Source organism: Cygnus atratus, chromosome 3 (genome assembly GCF_013377495.2).
Source record: "Cygnus atratus isolate AKBS03 ecotype Queensland, Australia chromosome 3, CAtr_DNAZoo_HiC_assembly, whole genome shotgun sequence".
NCBI lineage: Eukaryota > Metazoa > Chordata > Aves > Anseriformes > Anatidae > Cygnus > Cygnus atratus.
In genome coordinates, this window is record NC_066364.1 from 89,288,384 (window position 1) to 89,306,924 (window position 18,541).

The window sequence follows — 18,541 nt, forward strand, 5'->3', positions numbered from 1 at the left end:
TAAAACTGAAATAAACTACTGTCCTCAGCTAGAACTGTAAAAGCCATACAAATTTGATTGCTAAAGAAGAAAGCAATCTCATCTACAACAACAGTAGATGCGCAGAACCCATGAAATTATGTACTGGAGGTTGGTTTTTTGGTTTGTTCTAATAGCTTTCTGGTGATTGTTTTATACCCTTTGTTTTGAGGAGGAGGGGAGAACTAAACTTATTTTAAAAATATTAAAAAAAATGAGAAGGCGTTCAGTGAGAAAAAAGTCTGAAGCTTAGTATGTCTGCTGTTTTTTTTGGTTTGTTTGTTTGTTTGTTTTCTCCTTGCTATTGAACTTACCAGAGAGGTAATAGTGATGGGCTGGCAAGCTGGGGAAAAGCCTTACATTGCTGTATAGGATTGGTGATCCTGGGGAAAAACAGCTAAATGTCTACCCCTTACGTTCTGATCCTGCACCACAGCTCTGAAAAAGAGCGAGACTGGTAAATAGTCATTTCAAAAGCTGTGGATCCCCTGGGACACTTCAGTGTGAAAGGTGAAAAGACTTAGTGTGTTTCTTGCACAGTGAAAATACAGGTTTTATACAACCCAGTGATGTTGTCTTAGTCCCTAGGGTTGTGATGTAGATTATTGCTTCTGTTTCCAGGATTTCACTCTTTGTGCTTGGAAACTCAAATGTTGTGATTTCCTGGCTCTGGAAGACTGCAGGCTCTGTCCATCTCTTTGCTCAGCCAGCTCTGGGATTGGACTGTTGCTGGCTGTTGCAGAGAAACCAGTCAGTTATAATCTTAAACAGATTTATTTTAATTTTTTTTTAGAATGCACTTGGTTCAGTATGTCACAAAGAACCAGCTTAGCTAATTGCATTTTGAACCACAGTAAGAAGACCCAGAAGTCCAACTTTGACAGATGTTCTTCACTTTGTTTTGCTTCAACAGTTTAGACATTCGGGATGAGTCAGCTGCCCAAATGCAGGCATCTAATGCTGCTGAAAACTTCCTACAGTATTCAGGACCATGTGTAAGACAATCAATTGTGTGGTGCAGGTTGTAGGGGAAACATGCACCTCTGCAACGTCGGCAGAAGCCAAAGCAAGACAATTATGCTTACTGGGAGGAACAGTAGGTGACCATGATTAAGCATCTGAATTCCACCCTAAGTCTCTTCCTACTTTTTCAGCCCTGTATATTTCTCACTGCCCATTGTGATAGTAGGCATTACTGTAATATTTTTAATGGAAGGCTGCTATTCTTCCAATACCATAGGCTACAATCTCTAAAACTGTGAGGGTAGACTGAAGAACTCCTCTCATTTTCTACTTTGTAGTTTCCTGTACTCCTATGACATTGCCTAACTTTGTCATTGTTCCTTCCATAGTGTTCTTAGCGCTACCCATTTGTATCTGTCTGAAAATGAAATTTCAACTCTTTACTCTGTTTTGCTTGCTCTGTTGTATAACCGCATACATAAATGTCTTCTATAGAGCACTTCACAAGCCATGTACCTAGGTTTGCAATGCATAGTAAAATCTCTTTGTGCAGGAGTTCTATAATTTAATTCTCATGAGTGTTGGCACATAGTTTCTTCAACTAAAATTATGGGATTGTTTTCTGCTGTCCAAGAGTTTGGTAGGTAGTTTCTTCTGAGTTTTTGCATTTTTCTTCTCTCTGCATAGTTGCTCAGTAGTTTCTTCTGTCATTTTTATGACTGGCTCATGTAGTAAGTCCTCGACAGCAACATTTACCAGAACAGATGAAAGAAGTAGTAGTGAAAATAACATTTTTATGGAATCAATGACTGTCAAACTAAATATGTATCTGTTTCAAATGTGTAAGCATATGGATTCATGGGTCCTACAGTGATCAAAGAAGGAAACTCTATCTGGGCTGGGAAAAATTCTTTATGGGGCAGAGAACCTTTGTGAGTAAGTCTTCTTCTGAGGTATGTCCATCACTGAAGACAGAAGATAGAATAATCTTTTGAAGGTAGGTTTGTACCAAATTTTCAGGCTGCTCTACCTGACCTAAAGGAGGTTTTTTGTTTGTTTTTTAATGTCTCTAGAACATAATGCTTTATTTTGTAGCACGCTGAAATATTAGGCTCAACTTTATTCCCTTGATTTTATTACAGTGTACTATGAAAGTTGATTTAGGTATTAAAGCAGTTTGCTTTGACATCTGTGCCTTTGAATGCCAAATACTTTGCCTTGATCCAGAAAATAATGGGAGCCAGGAGATATTATTCTTACTGAAATATGCCTTGTCAAAACAAAATTTGAGGATAGGAAGAGAGGACTGGTAGGTTTCAAAGCATGATTGAAGCATCGTAGGACAGACCTGAGATGTTTGGTCCTGGAGTGGAAACCGCTGTGGTCAGGGCTGAATCCTCCCACCTGTTCAGACAGTGTATGTATTTGAAAGAATTTGTGCAATAAGTCAGTTGAACTGGGAGCTGCTCCTGCCTAACCTCCAGAAGTACTGAAAACAAGAATATGTCTCAAGTCAGTTTTTTTTTGGGGGGGGGTTCTTTAAAATGCCTGACCTGAATCTCCACACCGATGCATTCTACATTTGGAAACCTGCAGTTTCTAACCTTCTTTGGGAGGTGTATATGTTTATCCTCTTTTGTAATTTAGCAAGAATTGGCCTTAAGAAAATGGGGATGAGGAGCAGAGGGGGAAAGTGCTCTGTGCTGTTTGCCTTCTAGGCTCCCATGGGAGCGCATTCCGCCCTTCCTTTTGAAGCTGTGCCAGGATGCATACAGGCAGGATGACGTGCAGACACTATTTTCAACTGGGAGAGAGGAATGCCTTGAGATTATGCCTCTGATTTTAAATAAATTATATGTATTTTTGTCATTGACTGGGGTGCTGTTTGCTCTGAGTGCTGTTTGGATGGGCTGAAATTCTGTTTTGAAGCTGCTTGGGTGGAGGATGAAATGGAATTGGGGGCAGGGAGGTGCTATTTTGTGTGTCTTTATTGAAAGCCCAGTGTTACTGTTCACACCAGAGGTGTGCTGTCAAATTCAGAGTACCTCTGAAGAGAGAGGTTAAAGCAGTGTCTCTTCTGTGCATTGTAGGCTTTAAGTGGTGGTTGAGTTTGCTTTTGAAGCTTTGAGTTCAAAAGGTTAATGTCGTAAAACCTGAAGTCTTAAATTTAAGAGGGATGGAATAGAGAGAAGGGTCTCCAGGGTTAGACAGCTGGTGAACACAGTATTCAAGATCTCTGTTTATCCAAGTCCTGGGACGACTTCTTGAAGGTCTCATTGTAAGTGTGATGCTGTTGCAGCTTAGGAGGAAGCTCAGCTCCCTAAGGCCAGGGAGTTCCTTGCTGAATTCAGGAGCACCTTTTGTGGGGAGCTCTTAATTTGCTGCATTTGCTATCAGAGAGGATGCTGAAAGGGTGTTTTTTCTGTGGTGCTCTTGAGCTACTGAAGTCATTGGCTCAATTAGTAACCAAGGAACAGAAGTGTTTACAGGAAAAGCTCCTAGAAGCTGGCAACAGACTCTTCTCTGAAAGAAAAGCTGTTTTGATCCACTGCTTGTTTTTTTCTGAAGAGTGAGGGACTTGTCCAGAGTGATCCAACTACTGACAAAGTATCTTGTAAAATATGACTTGGGAAGAATAATGAATGTTATATTATCTGGTCAGTCAAGCAGCTCTAAAGAAGGGGCTAAGCATAATGTCTTTATCTCAAAAGGGTCACTTAGTCTTCTATAATATCAGATAATTACATTAAACTCAAAATTGGGTGATGTAATATGTGAAGAGAAAGCAATGAATATGGAAATCTGGGGGATGTCAGATATTCTGAAGTGTGATCTCATTTTATGATCTCTGATAAAGGTATTGCAGAGGTATCGAATGATACTTCTCCAGTACTATATGTAATATAGGCAGCACTGACATTGTTTTATGCACCTCCCCTTTGACATGCCTTCAGTCTTTAAAGGGAGTGGACTGTCAGTGGTGTTGTCTATAATTGATTCATTAATCTCCTTATAAATCATTCAACTTCTGTGCAATGGATTAAGTAGTTATAAAATCAAGTTAAATTGTGTATGTGTGGTGTGTGTGTGTGGCAAACCATAAAGCCTCCTACTATGCTTACATATTTCCAGACTTTTGTTTTTCAAGAAGCATTGCACTGGAAGGGCTGACCTTCTAGAAGGTTGATTTCTCATGGCATGAACAGTGGGGCAAAGCACTCCTAATAAGGAGAAATTCAGTATTTTTGCTGTTGCTGCAACAGCTGAAAAACTAACTTATTCAAATAGGCAGTTGAGCATCAATACTCACAGGACTTCTCTAACAGGTGTATAATAACAGAAGTTGAGTCTTGACTGATGTGTTTAGGGAGCTAGTGAGAGCATCCTGCCATTCATATGCTTTTGCATTTACTGTAAATTAGAAGTGGAGAAAAATGATGATAAATTGCAGGGGGAGCTAACTTTGTCCTCTGAATAGATTGCCCTGTTATAGAATTTTGCTGTGCTACAGCCACTTTTTTTTTTTTAAACTTCTGCTCCCAGAGGTACTGTTGAAGGAAAGTGTTTTCCAGAAGCTTGACTGTATTTAAGCCCTAAAGAAATTAATTTGCTCTGACATCGATGAAACACGTAAATCATTCTTTCTGATGGGGGAGACTCATCTGTGGCAGTTTACTTCCTTCCCCCACCCACCTTTCACCTGTGACCTTGCTTGGGCAATAACCATCTGTGGTGGCAGTGATGAATGTGTCTGGTTGTGATAGCTGAACCTGGCTCAAGGCACATTTGGGGGAGATGGATCCAAGGAGCATGCTAATGGAGCATGCACCAACCAAATATGGCTGGTATGTGAATATGACAAATGTTCAGTCATCTTGCCCCACAAATACTGGACAGCCTGAAGCTTGTTGAGCTCTCCTGTATTGCAGCTCAGGCAGGCGGCATACCAGGATCTGCATACCAGGATCTTCTTGAGTAGGAGATGCCTTCCAAGGTTACTCCTTGAGGTTGAGAGATTCCTTGCCTGTGACAGATGTTCAGTAAGTGACTAATAGCTAGCTTGTTGAAACTTTGCAAGTAATTTTCTAAGCATGCTGAAACTTTATCTTAGCAAAAGTGATATAAAGGATTGATTGTGTGTATAGTCCTTCAGGCATAAACCGTTAACTCTGAGATTGGCATAGGATCTGGCTGTATCTAGACTCCTTGGAGTTTGGATGGCCAAATGGACTTCATTACAAAACTCATGACTCACTGTGAGGGTCTCCCTGATGCTTTTAGTTTGACCCTGTCCTCTATGCAGTTAATAATCAGGTGACCTTGCCTTCATGGATCTAGTTAATGTCACATTTAGGACTTCTGTTAAATTGATGTCTTAAGATTAAACCCTGTTAAATCACTATTTTCATCAAGATACTGATTATCTCTCATCTGTTACAAGTCAAGCGTGCATGCTTCCTTTTGTGACATAATCACCTTGAATTTTCTGGGATGAAATGTCACAACAAATATTTCTGAGATTACAGTGTTGTGCTCTCCCCAGTTTGGACTGTGAATTGAGGACAAAGCTCTTGTAAATCCAAGCCTATGTCTATGCTAGGAGTTAGAATAGAGCTGCGAGGTGTCTAGCTTGCTTCCAATTTGCCTGTCATTGCAGCAGATGCACAGCTTATACTGACATAACAGGCAATGCAAAACAGTTCTTATTATACAAGAAAGAATGTCAAATCAGAATGAACATAAAGCTAGCAATGTGAAATCTTCAGGTATCTTGGACTCTGCTGTGCTGATTATGAGTGGAAAAGCCTTGAAATAATGTTGTATTGGGTGTTTTATTGGCCTTTTTTTTTTTTTTTTTTAAAAAAAAAAAAAGGTTTAAAGTAACTCAACTGTGTTTCCAAGATAAAAGGCTGAAAACTTGATCTTCCTTTCAGAAGTTTGGTATGTCATTATTCCTATCTGAGGCAAGAATACCCAGGCCATACCAAAGTGTGGTTCAATGCCAGGTGGTCTTGCTTTTGTTTTTTGAAGACTAAGGTTATTGTTTTGTAGGTCCTGATGACTGTAACATTGCATATAAGCCTTTAGTGACATGTTGAAGTCTTGCATGTTATCCCAAAGTGTTAAAAATATTTTAAATCTGTAACAGAAGTGTTGCCATTTAAAAGATAATTAAAGAAAACAAATACAAACATAAGGAGGTATTTTGCTCATGTAAGATGTATTATATGGTGATGGGTGAAGAGGAAAGATGGTAATCCTGAGAGCTGCTGGCTGCATCTGAAACTCTGGGAAGTTTCCCTTCCTCTCTGAAGTTTCATGGTGTATTTTATCCAGTCTCAGCCCCCTCAAGGCTTATATTCTGTGCTCAGATTTCACTATATTAAAGTAGTGCCTTTGTAGCATAGCTTTCCTGGGATCCCCATGGATGATTTTTCTGTCAGAGCAGGAATAGTTTCAAAGATGTTAAAGTGATTAAAATGCTTTCTGTTACAGTAGGGTCTATGAAGATAAATGATAGCTACAGAAAGGATTTTCTATAAAGGTGTTAAGGCTTTGTAAATAATTCTGTCTTCAGACTATTGAACGAGCTAATTTTGAACGAGCTAATTTATCACTAAAGATTAATTACACTTAATTATATACCTATACTGAAAGGCTCACAGTCTGTGTGCTTTTGCCTGTCTTAACTTTCCTGCATCCACTTTATGCTATGTAGGCTGTGCCATTACTCACCTCCTTAATGTCCTTCATCCATTCTTGCTTTCTGACTCCTCCACCTGAGCTAGTCAGCCACGTTTCCATCCTCTTCTAAACTCGTTGATATATCTTTGTCCAGCAAAACTACTGGTAATGCTTTTCCTCCTGTGGCTAAGTATAACTGGAGGGCAAGGGGGGATGATGTAGAAACAAAATACAATGAAGTGGTGCTTTTACCAACAAAAATAAGTTCTATTATTAATAATGCTATAATTCTGGGTACTGACCCAGGGGGCCTTGCCTTCATATAATCATGTTTAGTACTCGGATATTGCAGGAGGAGTTAAATCACTTACTAAGGAAGTATAGTACCTCTTAGTTGAACAACAGCTTTCACTGTAAATCTATGTGTAACTGATGATTCTTGTTCATGTGAGTCAAAATCTCTGGGAATGGGGGATTAGCATATAATAAAATCAAAATAATTTGGTAACAAAATGCGGCATGTAGTTGAAGCAAAGTAACCTGTTCAATAAACAGTTCAAACTATGTAGTCCTGAGTCTTACATTTGGTTGTCTTAATACTACCAACTATAGATAATAGGAACTTGTCTACCAAATCAGTCATCTGCACAAAAAGGCATTTCTAATTATTTTGCTCTTACAGTTTGCTAATCTCCTTGTTAGAGTTGTCTTCTCACGTTATGAGAAACCCCTCTAAATAGAATGTTTCTACTTCTTCATTAAATGAAGGAATAGAGGCTTGCTTTTTTTCCTAAACTGTAATTAAAGCTGGTTATTCCCGTGTTCATGAAGACAACAGATGAAAACTTGATTTAGAAGGTACTCTGTTTCAAAGGTTTTCTGACTCCAAAGAGCTAGTTTTCTTAGTGAATAGTTTTAGGTTTATGGCAGTATTTTAAAAAGTAGTCTCTAAATGAAACTCTGTATGCATTTTTATCTTTTAATAATTTAAAAAGCAAAAAGCAGAACTTGGATTAACTTGATATAGTCATTTGTGTGCACAATCAACAGTTATGTTTGGGGAAGATATGTGACACTGAATAGCTTCAGAAATTATTCTGAGTCATAATTTAAGAGTTCATCCTGAAAATGATAATCCTGAAAAACTTACATGGTGATGAGAGGGTGGTAAAACAGTCTTGTGCAACTTCAATAGCTACCCTTGTAAAGTGAAGACCATTGAACAATACATAACCTGAAAGTTACTTTTTAAATCCTATCTGGGACAAACCTGGGTTTGAAAGTTCTTCTGTCTCCCCATACCAGTCATTCATTCATTATTTGGCCTATGTGGATTTGTAGATGGCATTTTAGTTCTGGAGTTCTTGGTTGTGTGTTGTTCCATGTGCATCCCTAACCCTGATTTAGATAATGTTTTCTTCATCCTTCAGGTATGTTGAGCATAAATCATTATGCTGCAATTTCTTTCTTTCTGTAGGCACATGGGGTTAACATTTGGTAGGATGCATTCATTTTTATACTGAGAACTTTATTACAGACAAACTTTGGCAGTGTTTATTGGCATAAGATAAGATGTGACCAGGATGATTTAAATCGGGAAGACAAGGGTCAGAGTTTGAAAGATCCACAGGCTTGTACTTGTTTTGACTTCAGTGGGAGTTGGCTAAATTCTTCAAAAATTATGGCCATGAGGCCCCAGTTACAGTTAAAAGTTGCTTGTAAATGCAGGCAGCTACCATTCTTCAAACACAACACAGATATCTACTACATGTTGTACTTCTCATCACATGTCCAAGAACATCTTTGTAATTAGATGTTGTGGCTTAATCCAGGCAGAAGCATGATGCATGTGGTGGTGGCAGTGTTTGCTTTTTTGCTTCCCTCCAAACTTTTTTTTAACTGGAATGATACAAGAAAATAGAATAGAGGATTTGAGGTCTATCATCCAAAAATGCTGCTTTTAATTCTGGTCTTTTATATCAGAGTGATTACACTGCCATCTTTTAAAGTCACATTAGTTGTAGTGGACAGCATTCAGTTTGCCTTTCCTGAAATGTGGTGTAAGTTTAAAATGACAACATGGTTTTAAACAACCCTTCCCAGGCCTTGTTTTTTCTAACCATCTGAAAAAAAAAGTTTAGGAGCACAAAGAAAAACAAAAATTAGCAGTTGAAGCTGTGAGAATAGAATTACAAGGATTATTAACCCTCACGCTTCACTTCATAAACTGATCAACAGCTGGGATTAAATGACTTTTCCTCCACTCACTATTAGTGTTGTACCATTTGGTTCATGCTGTTAGACTTATGTCTGAGACATCCATGCTGGGCTTTTCTCTGGGATAGGAATGCTGAGTTAGCTACTTTATCGATTGCATACAGCCTGGTAATCCTTACATTTGTAATTCAGTTTACATAAATACAGGCAGAGGAGAGCTGCTGTCTTTTTACTTAAATGCAGCAGATAAGCTTGGGCCTCTGTGAGCCAGGTGAGGCACCTGTTAGGGTTCAGTGAGCAACCAGCACTATGTTCTGTAGTTTAACAACAGCTGGCTTCACTTGTGCTTATGCAGAGTCTGTGCATACTCTTCCTGCCCCTTGGTACTTGGGGAATGCGACACTGTAATCTGCAGCCTGCCAAACTGTGCCAAAAGGAGGTCCCTGCTCTTTCTGTGGCTTCAGGAAAATATGCTGGGGGTGTATGGAAAGCTGTTGTTCATGGGAGGAAAACTGAGCTGGAAAAGCTCTCTTCCACGTTCTGGAATAGTGCTTGGGGAATATCAGCTGAATATAGTGAATTTACTTGGTCTCATTTATAGGATAGCACAAGTATTGCTTTTGGAAATAAACTTTTTTTCTAAGAGGACTTGCTTCTGTCCCCGTCTTTTCATGAGGTAATAAATCTCACAGTTGGGGCACGTCTAGGGAAGCTAAAGTCCAGACAGAATTTGACATCCTGGCCAAGGATGTCAAAAGCAACAAGAAATGCTTCTACAAGTATATCAGTGATTAAAAAGAAGACTAGGGGAAGCGTGGGGCCCCTCTGCTGAAAGAAATGAGAGACCCAGTTACCTGGAACACAGAGAAGGCTGTTACTCAATAACTTTTTTGTCTCAGTTTTCACTGGTAACCGCTCTAGCCACTCCACTCAATTCACAAATTCCAAAGGTGGAGACTAGGAGAATGAAGAAGCACCCATGGTAGATCAGGTTTGAGACAAAGGAACCTGAAAATGCACAAGTTCATGGGACCTGATAGGATGAATCTGAAGGTCCTGAGTGAACTATCAGATGAAGCTGCTAAGCTGCTATAAATCATATCTGAAGAGCTCTGGCAGCCTGAAGTTCCCACTCACTAGAAAAGGGGAAACAGCCCCCATTTAAAAAAGGGGGGGGGGGGGGCGGGTCAAGGGAAGACAGAACTACAGGCCAGTTAGTCCCACCTTCTGTACCCAGCAAAATTCAGGAGCTATGCTCTTGGAAACTATGCTAAGGCACACACAGAACAAAGATGACAACCAGCATGGCTTCACTAACAGCAAAAAAATCGTGCCTGACAATTTGGTGGCCTTCTATGATAGGGTTACAATGTTTGTGTGTAAGGGAAGGGCAACTAGTGTAATCTGCCTGGGCTTGTGCAAAGCATTTGACGCTGTCCTGCACGACATCCTTCTCTCTAAAGTGGAGAGACATGATGGATGGACCACTTGGGTAAGGAATTGGCTGGATGGTCATACTCAAAGTTGTGGTCAGTGGCTTGATGCCCAAGTGGAGATCAGTGATAAGTTGTGTTTCTCAGAAGTCCGTATTGGGACTGGTATTATTTAACATGTTTGTAAGTGACATGGGCAGTGAAATTTAAGTGCACCCTCCGCAAGTTTGTGGGTGACACCAAGTTGAGTGGTGCGGTTGATATGCTGGAGGGAAGAGATACCATCCAGAGGGACTTTGACAGGATTGAGACATTGAGCCCATGTGAACCTCATGAAGTTCAACAAGGCCAAGTGCAAGGACCTTAGTCAAGGCAATTCCAAGCATTGGTGAGGCACTGGCACAGGTTGCCCGGAGAAGCTGTGGATGTCCCATCCCTGAAGGTGTTCAAGGCCAGGTTGGATGGGGCTTTAGGCAACCTGGTGTAATGGAAGGGGGATTGGAACTAGGTGATCTCTGAGGTTCCTTCAAATTCAAACCATTCTGTCTTCTGAGATGGCAAAGCTAACTTAATTTGGGTCTTGCTGAGGGCACAGCATAGCTGTTTTTGTTTCGTTTTGTTTTTCGTCCAGTTCTGTATAGTACAAATAGAAAGTGATTTATTTAGTTGCAATTAAACACATAGCAGCATCTTGCAACGTTTATCATAAGCAGTGCTGTTTTGGTGTCTTCACACCCACCTACTTAGGCTGCATGAAAAATAGCATGTAAATCCCCGCAATGTCTGAGACTCATGATTTCAATTTCAGAGTTCAGATGGATCCCTCTCTGGTGTTATGCAGAAGTGGAGGGAGTACCAGCGCCAATGCCTGAAATACTTGTATGAGGCACCCCCCATTGCAGCAGGTAAGCTTCCTTGGTAGGATAGGATGTATTATTAAAATTCATGATAACAGTAGCAAGGGAGTGATTGTGAACTTGAAAAGACTTCTCCAGCTTATTGTCCAGTCTCTTCTTTATCACATTTGCTTCAGCCTGATCTCTGTGGGACCCTTCGCTCTATTGAAAGGAAGCATTTTGTAAAAGAATTTCATTGTGAAGATGTTAATATTCAGGTGCAGAGTGTCTTGCAAGAGTGGCAAGTGGTGGTTGTAGTGCATCAAAGTAGCACACTAATACAATACTCCTGCAACTTTTGTAGGGGGTCAGGGCTGGGAGAGTACAAGTATTAGGAAATCCAGGACCATGTTGATCTAGCAGTATAAATTATGTTGAGCATTGTAAAATGCTGAAATGGATTTTAAAACAAAAAATAAGGTGCTTTAGAGCAAATGAGAATGCAGCATGTCTTAGCAGTTGAACTCCTGTAATGCACTGAGAGCAGCTGTAGTGTGCCAGCACTGTAGTGTTTAGAGGACACCGGTGACTTGTCAGTGATGCTCACAACTGGGCACAGTATGGGCACTTCTATGCTTCAGTGCTTTTGTGACACACTGGAAGAGATGAATGGGTCTAAAGTTATGTCTGTGAAGAGTTATTTCAAAACTGTTAATTTTCCTTCTCTTAACTATATTATTATGGCAGAGTGAGAGCAGTAGCTGATGACAACAATAGCCAGGAAACATTTATCTCCCTCTGCTCTATTATCCTGCTGAGCGGTTGAATGCTGCCCTCTAAGAATGACAGTTTAATAAATCTGAAGTTGAAGTATTCTCATGTTGATTAAGCTGTAATGCAAAGTTATGGTTGTGTGTGGCAATTTTGTTGATGGATCTATGTATTAGGTTAGACTTTCCAACTGCATGACTCTGAGCCAGTTCTCAGGAATGGTTATCTACAATATTCACAGTAAAAATGATTTTAAATCCAGTTGAGACATAGGAGGGTGTAAAAGAGAAAAGATAGGAATGGACCAATATTGATCTGCCTTTCTTGTCCTTCAACTTAGTCAACTATTTTTTTCAACTTTCCTGTTGTGTAGGGCTAAGTGAGACACACTTGTCCAAAAGTTTTTAACTCAGTGTAATACTATCATGGCTTAAATGCACATGCTCATTTTATCTCTTGCTCTTCAGCCTTTTCCTCATTGCACTATTAATGCAGGGCAGTGACATAATCCTCTCTTCCATCTCTCTGCAGAAGGCAAGTTCTGCAACAGAACATTTGACAACTATGCTTGCTGGCCTGATGGATTACCTGGCACTTATGTGAATGTCAGCTGCCCCTCATATTTACCCTGGGCTAACACAGGTAAGAGCCCTCCCTTATAAGCACAGCTTTAAATCAACCCTGCTTTACTTATACAGTATTTGAAAGGATAAAATTAGCTTTAGCAACCACGAGTGCAGTCAGTTCTCTGTAATACAAAGATAGGAATGGGGCTCAGTAAAATACATTCTTTATCTCCATCTAACAGGAGGAAATGAGAGAAGAGACAGTTTTTAAGGACTGAATTTAGCTTGGATTTCTGTGCTATCATCTGCTTTTGTTGTTTGAGTGGTAGTGACTATTAATAAAATAGTACCAGGACGCCTGTTGGTGAAGAGTAGCTAACAGTAATAATGGTACAGTTTGAAAACTGAGATAACAGTAAAGCTAGAAGTTAGGTCCTCCTCTAGTAGGTATAGACAAAAAGGTTTAAAGTGAAAGGTGTTTCGTGTTGCTTCCAGAGATAGTTTTTTGTCAGAATACTGTAAGGTGAAAGTATAGATGATGGCAGAGACTTTCTCTAAAAGATAATGTCAAATACTAAGGAATAAGGCATAGAGACTGCACTGTGTCTGACTGGGTTGGAGGAAACTTTCTTCATAGCAGCCTGCATGGTGCTTTTATTTGCATCTGTGGCTGAAACAGCACAGATAATGCACCAGTGTTTTAGCTATTGTAGAACAGGATTTGCACAGTATTGAGGCTTTCTCTCCTACCCTGCACCTGCTCTGCTGGCCTTGGTGAGGGGGAGAGGAAGAGGTGAAAAAGCCAGGTCAGCTGACCTGGTGTGACCAAAGGGATACCTTGTGTCATATGGCAGTGTGCTCAGCCAAAAAAGCTTGGGGAAAAAGGGAGGAGGGAGGACGGGGAGCACTCATGGTTATGGCATTAGTCTTTCTAAGTAACTGTTTTGTGTGCTGAGGCCCTGCTTTCCAGGAAGTGACTGGACATCTGCCTGCCAATGTGAAGAATTGAATAAATTCCTCATTTTGCATTGCTTACATGCACAGCTTTTGCTTTTCTCATTAAGCTGTTAGCCTGAAAGGGAAGGAAAAATCCTCACACCAAAATCAAAATATCATGATACCAGAAAGGTGGACAACTTGCGTGCACAGATCTCCACCCCTTGTCCCGTTACCACTTTACCACAACAAATTTTTTTTTCAATGTTTCTACTCTATTAATGTCCAGTCCCAGTTTTGGCTGTTACCTCTCCCAGTTACTGTCTTGATCTTTAGCCATGAGCTTTTCCATCTTATTTTCTCCCCCTGTCCTGAGGAGGAGGAGGAGTGAGAGAGCAACTGGATGTGTGTCTGACAGCCAGCCAAGGCCAACTCAACCACATCCACTGTGGTGGATCCACAGGCTCCAGGGGAATCTCTGCTCCAGTGCCCGGAACACCTCTTCCCCCTCCATCTCCTCAGACCTTGATGTCCACAGGGTTGGTTCTCTCGCTCTTTTCCTCAGTCTACATTGCCAGTGCAGTGTTTTACCCTTTCTTAAACATGTGTTCACAGAGGTGCCACCAGCTTGGTGGCTTGGCAGAGCTGTTGGAAACAGCTGTGTCCAGCACGGGGTGGCCCTGGCCTCTCCTCACTGAGACCTCTGCAGTCTCCTCTCTGCTGACACTTGCCATGGATGCCCTCTATGCTCGATGATCTGCTGTAACACTTCTTATGGATTAGAAGAGATGTTTAAATCCGGGGGGGGTGGGAGGGGGTGAAGTGTCAGGTCAACTGTTGTGACCCCTTAATTTCCTGGCTAGCTTCAAGCTTGTCTCAGAGGTACTCTCTAAAACAAAATTGCTGAGTCTGGATTCCTATTTTCATTTTGAATTGCTGTATCTTTTCTATTAGGACTTCAAGGGAAGACATGGGAACCACCATTGTGTGTTTAGTGGTTGGGGATCTCTGTGGTGTGGGACAAAGAGTGGAGATCATCTCTTCCCTGCACACCAGGGGTCCTACTGCCACGTAGTTGCCACTTTTTTCCTGCCTGCTTTCCGACATGACCTTTTGACAGTTTTGCTCCTGTCTTGTTCCTGCTATGTCCCATCTGTGGTGGGGTGATGTTTTTTTTTCTAGATGCATCAATCTATATTTTCCTAGGTGAATATTATTGTCTGTATTTCAAACTTCTGAGTATCTTTTGTATTGTATCTCAACTGTAGTGGTAGTAACTGCTAATTTGATAACCTCTGATGTAAAAATGCTGTTTGCTTACCCTCTTCAAATTCTTAGTAAAGATACTGCATGTTTAGAATGGGTAAACGTGTTTTATAAATGTATGGAATCAATATTTACCTCACAATTAATTGACATAAAAGTATGTGATGCTGCAGAACTCTTTCCAATAAGTCTAATCTTTCTGGATATCTAAAACTCTTTACAGGATTAAACTTCTCTCCTCTAAACCTGTTTACTTGCAGTCTTTAAGACCCTGGACACAGTTATTTGACTTGCAACTGCTCTTGAAATATCAATGCTGGAGGTTTAACACAACACTGCAGATTAATAAATTGTTGGGAAGTGCAATATTTCTCATATTTTGAAAATAAGTTTAAAACAAATTCATTATCATGAAAATAGTGTTTTGTTTCAGTCAAAGACTAGCGTCATTGGGGGAAAAAAACATATAGCTTGCTAGGGAGCATTGCAAAAGTACTTCAGAAAGTACCTTTGGCTGCATTTCCCTTTTGTGCATACTGTATGTGTGCCTCAATCTCTTTTATCAGGGAGAGATAAGAATGGAACAGAGGTCTTTTGTCTAATACAAAACAAGAAGGTTGGTATCAGTGCCAGATAGGCAATTTAGGAGCCTGATTACTATGACCTGATACTTTTTTTTCATGACATCTTGTGGAGTCATGTTCAGAGTGAGTGCTAATGGACAGCCATAATGGAGGGGTAACATCTTTATAATGGAAGATGCGGAGCAATAGAAAATTTGACACCCTGTGACTTCCACTAATCACTGAAGCATGCTTATTACTTGTTCTTGCTTAGCCCCCCACCTAGAAATTAAAACCGACTGCAGGGGTTCTTTCTATTCACATGATGAAAATGGACAAAATGTATAGATGAGACCTTGTTTTGAAAGTACCTTCAAAACATGTTCAGTGAACATCATCATTAAGCATGAAGAGCTTTCAGTTAAGCTTGCTTCTTTAAGATTATTCTTCCTTTTGATTCAGAGTCAGTTTTTCAAATGCATAAAAAGTCTACTGCAGAACTTTATGCCATACCACCTGGAAGTTCCCCTGGGGACTAAACTGAAACAATGTTGAATATTGTTTATGATAGGGTACTGAGATGGAGGAAGCATTGAATGCTTCTCTTTTATGACTTGGCAGTTTCCATAAAATGGGTAGGAGAGTTGGAAACAGAGTCAGGTGACGTAGGTCAGCAAGACAGTGACTGTTCATGAGTGAAGTTTACAAAAGCTGAAGCCTATCCAGAATCTGTTGAAGAGCAACAAAAAAGGTCTTCTAAAGCAATGTCAACAGCAAGGGGACAATGAGAGGAAATGTGAATCCACTGCGTAGCTTGTGGCAAAGGACATGGAAGTGGCTGAGCTACTTGCTGCCTTCTTCACCATGGCCTTTACTGTTAAGACTTGCCTGCAGCAATCCCAGAGCCCCTCCAAGATCAGCAGTAAAGTCTGGAGCAATGAGGACTTATCCTTAGCAGAGGAAGATCAGATTAGATAACACTTAAAACGGATATATGCAAGTCTATGGGACATGATGAGATGAACCCACACATGCTAAGCAAGCTGACTGATGTCATTGTGAGGCTACTCTTGATTATCTTTGAAAAGTTGCGGCAATTAGGGGAAGTTCCTGCAGACTGGTAGAAAGCAATTTTTACTGCTATTTTCAAGAAGTGTAATAATCTGGGGACCTATAGGTGGTCACCCCAGGAAGGTGACAGAGCAGATAAGCCTGGAAATTGTTCCCAAACACATAAAGGACAAGAAGGTGATTGGAAATGGTATGGATTTATGAAAGTGAAATCATGCTTGATGAACCTTATAGCTTTCTATGATGAGATGACTAGCTCAGTAGATGAGGGGAGAGCAGTGGATGTTGTTTATCTTGACTTTGGCAAGGCTTTTGGCACCATCTCCCATACCATCCTCATTGACAAACTGACGAAGTGTGAACTAGACAAGTGAACAATAAGATGGGAATGAAAACTGTGCTACTAGGCTCAAAGGGTTGGGATCAGATGCATAAAGTCCTGTTGAAGATAAGTGTCTAGTGGTACGCTCTAGGGACTGAGAGTAGGGCCAATACTGTTTAACATCTCTATTGATGATCTGGATGATGGAACTGAATGCACCTTCAGAAAGTTTGCAGATGACAAAACTGTGAGGGAGTGTCTGATGCACCACATGATTGTGCTGCTATTCACAAGGACCTGGAGAGGCTGGAAAAATGTGCTGACAGGAATCCTGTGAAGTTCCACTAAAGGAAGTGCAAAGTCCTTCTTCAGGCACGAGGAATAACTGCATGCACTGTCTGGAAAGCAGATTTGCAGAAATGGCCCTGGAGGTCTTGGTGGACACCAAACTGGACGTAAGCCATCAATGTGCCCTTGAGGCAAAGAGGGCCGACAGCTTCCTGGGCTCTGTTAGGAAGACCACCACTGACTGTTTGAGGGGGGTGTTCTATCCCTTCAGCTCTAGGGGATGAGACACAGCTGGAGTGCTTTGTGCAGTTCTGGATTCCACATTATGGAGGAGACATGGACATACTGAGGTGAGTCCAGCAGTTGGACGTGAAGGTGATTATGGGTTGAAATGTCTCTCGTATGAGTAGAGGTTGAGAGAGCTCAGATTCTTCATCCTGGAGAAGGCTCCGGGGTGTGTGTGCGGAAATCTTATCAGTTTGTATGAGCACAAATTGAAATACAGGAAATTTCCTTTAAACATAATTATTTTACTGACCACTCAGTCAAACACTGAGACAGAGAGATATTGGATTGTAACCTTGGAGACAGTCCAAGCCTGACTGGATGTGGCCCTGAGCAGCCTGCTCTAATTCATCCTGCTGTGAGCAAGGGGTCATGCTATGAGATCTCCAGAGGCCCCTTCCAATGTTGGTTATTCTGTGATTCTTTCTGTTGAATTTTTTATGATGAGATTCTGTACTTATTTACTGTCAAGTGTTAAAAATTTCCATTGGTATGAGCCAGAGTAGGAGGTGGGGAGAAGAATTCACATGGGAAGTTTGTAATGCTGGAGCTCTCCTTGATCAATTACAAATTTTGCAAAATTTTGCAAACCTTGTCCTTTAACAGCTTTTGTTCTTGTTCCTGTCCCACTCTTTATCTTGTCCTAGTGGTCGTCAGTCTTGAGATTACCATTCTGCAAACCTCAACAACAGATGCAGCTCAGCAGGTTGCCCAACAGGGTTGCAAGCTGCAAATGATTTGGAGAATATTTTTTTTTACCTACTCTAGCAGATGTGCTGTGTCACTAGTACAGCCCTCCATGATATTAGCAGGTTCTCGTCTCTACCTGCTGCCACAGAGCTGCTCTCCAAGGTTCAACTTTCTTCTTGCTTAGTAAGTGTGGCAGCTTCTGAATCACTGCCTGCTTTGTGGGGGTGGGTTCAGCAGTAATGCTTTGTTCAGACGTGGTCTTCAGATTGCTTGTTAATCTCAAGATAGAAAAGCAATCATAGGTAGGGGGGGAATCTGCTTAATGAAAGACTAGAGGGCAAAAAAAAGTTATTTTCAGACCTCTGTATCCATTCAGACTTGTTTGCATACAGAGACTCAAGACCAGTCTTTCTAAAGACAAACCCATGGACGATGGGCCTGCATTTCTGTTGTGCTAAGCAATGCCTGCAGTTGCAAGGTTTTGTCTCACAGCATCACTCACTTTGTGATTACAGCTTTTGTCTTCTGCTCCTTTTTGAAAGTGTTGCTTGTAAAGGCAGCCTATAAAACACAGCAGAGAAAATCAATACTGTCCCACTTGTGTGTCAGATCTCTTTAGAAGTGCTGAGCC

At 40.8% G+C, this 18,541-nt stretch overlaps 1 protein-coding gene across 1 annotated transcript in view; it reads left to right on the forward strand.

Moving 5' to 3' along the window:
* The first annotated feature begins 11,151 nt into the window (after window positions 1-11,151).
* Window positions 11,152-18,541, forward strand: part of GLP1R (glucagon like peptide 1 receptor) — a 54,369-nt gene continuing 46,979 nt past the window's right edge. The window contains exons 1-2 of the mRNA XM_035562860.1: window positions 11,152-11,221; window positions 12,458-12,565. Of these exons, the coding sequence (XP_035418753.1) occupies window positions 11,152-11,221; window positions 12,458-12,565 (178 nt within the window). The remainder of the gene's footprint in view (window positions 11,222-12,457; window positions 12,566-18,541) is intronic.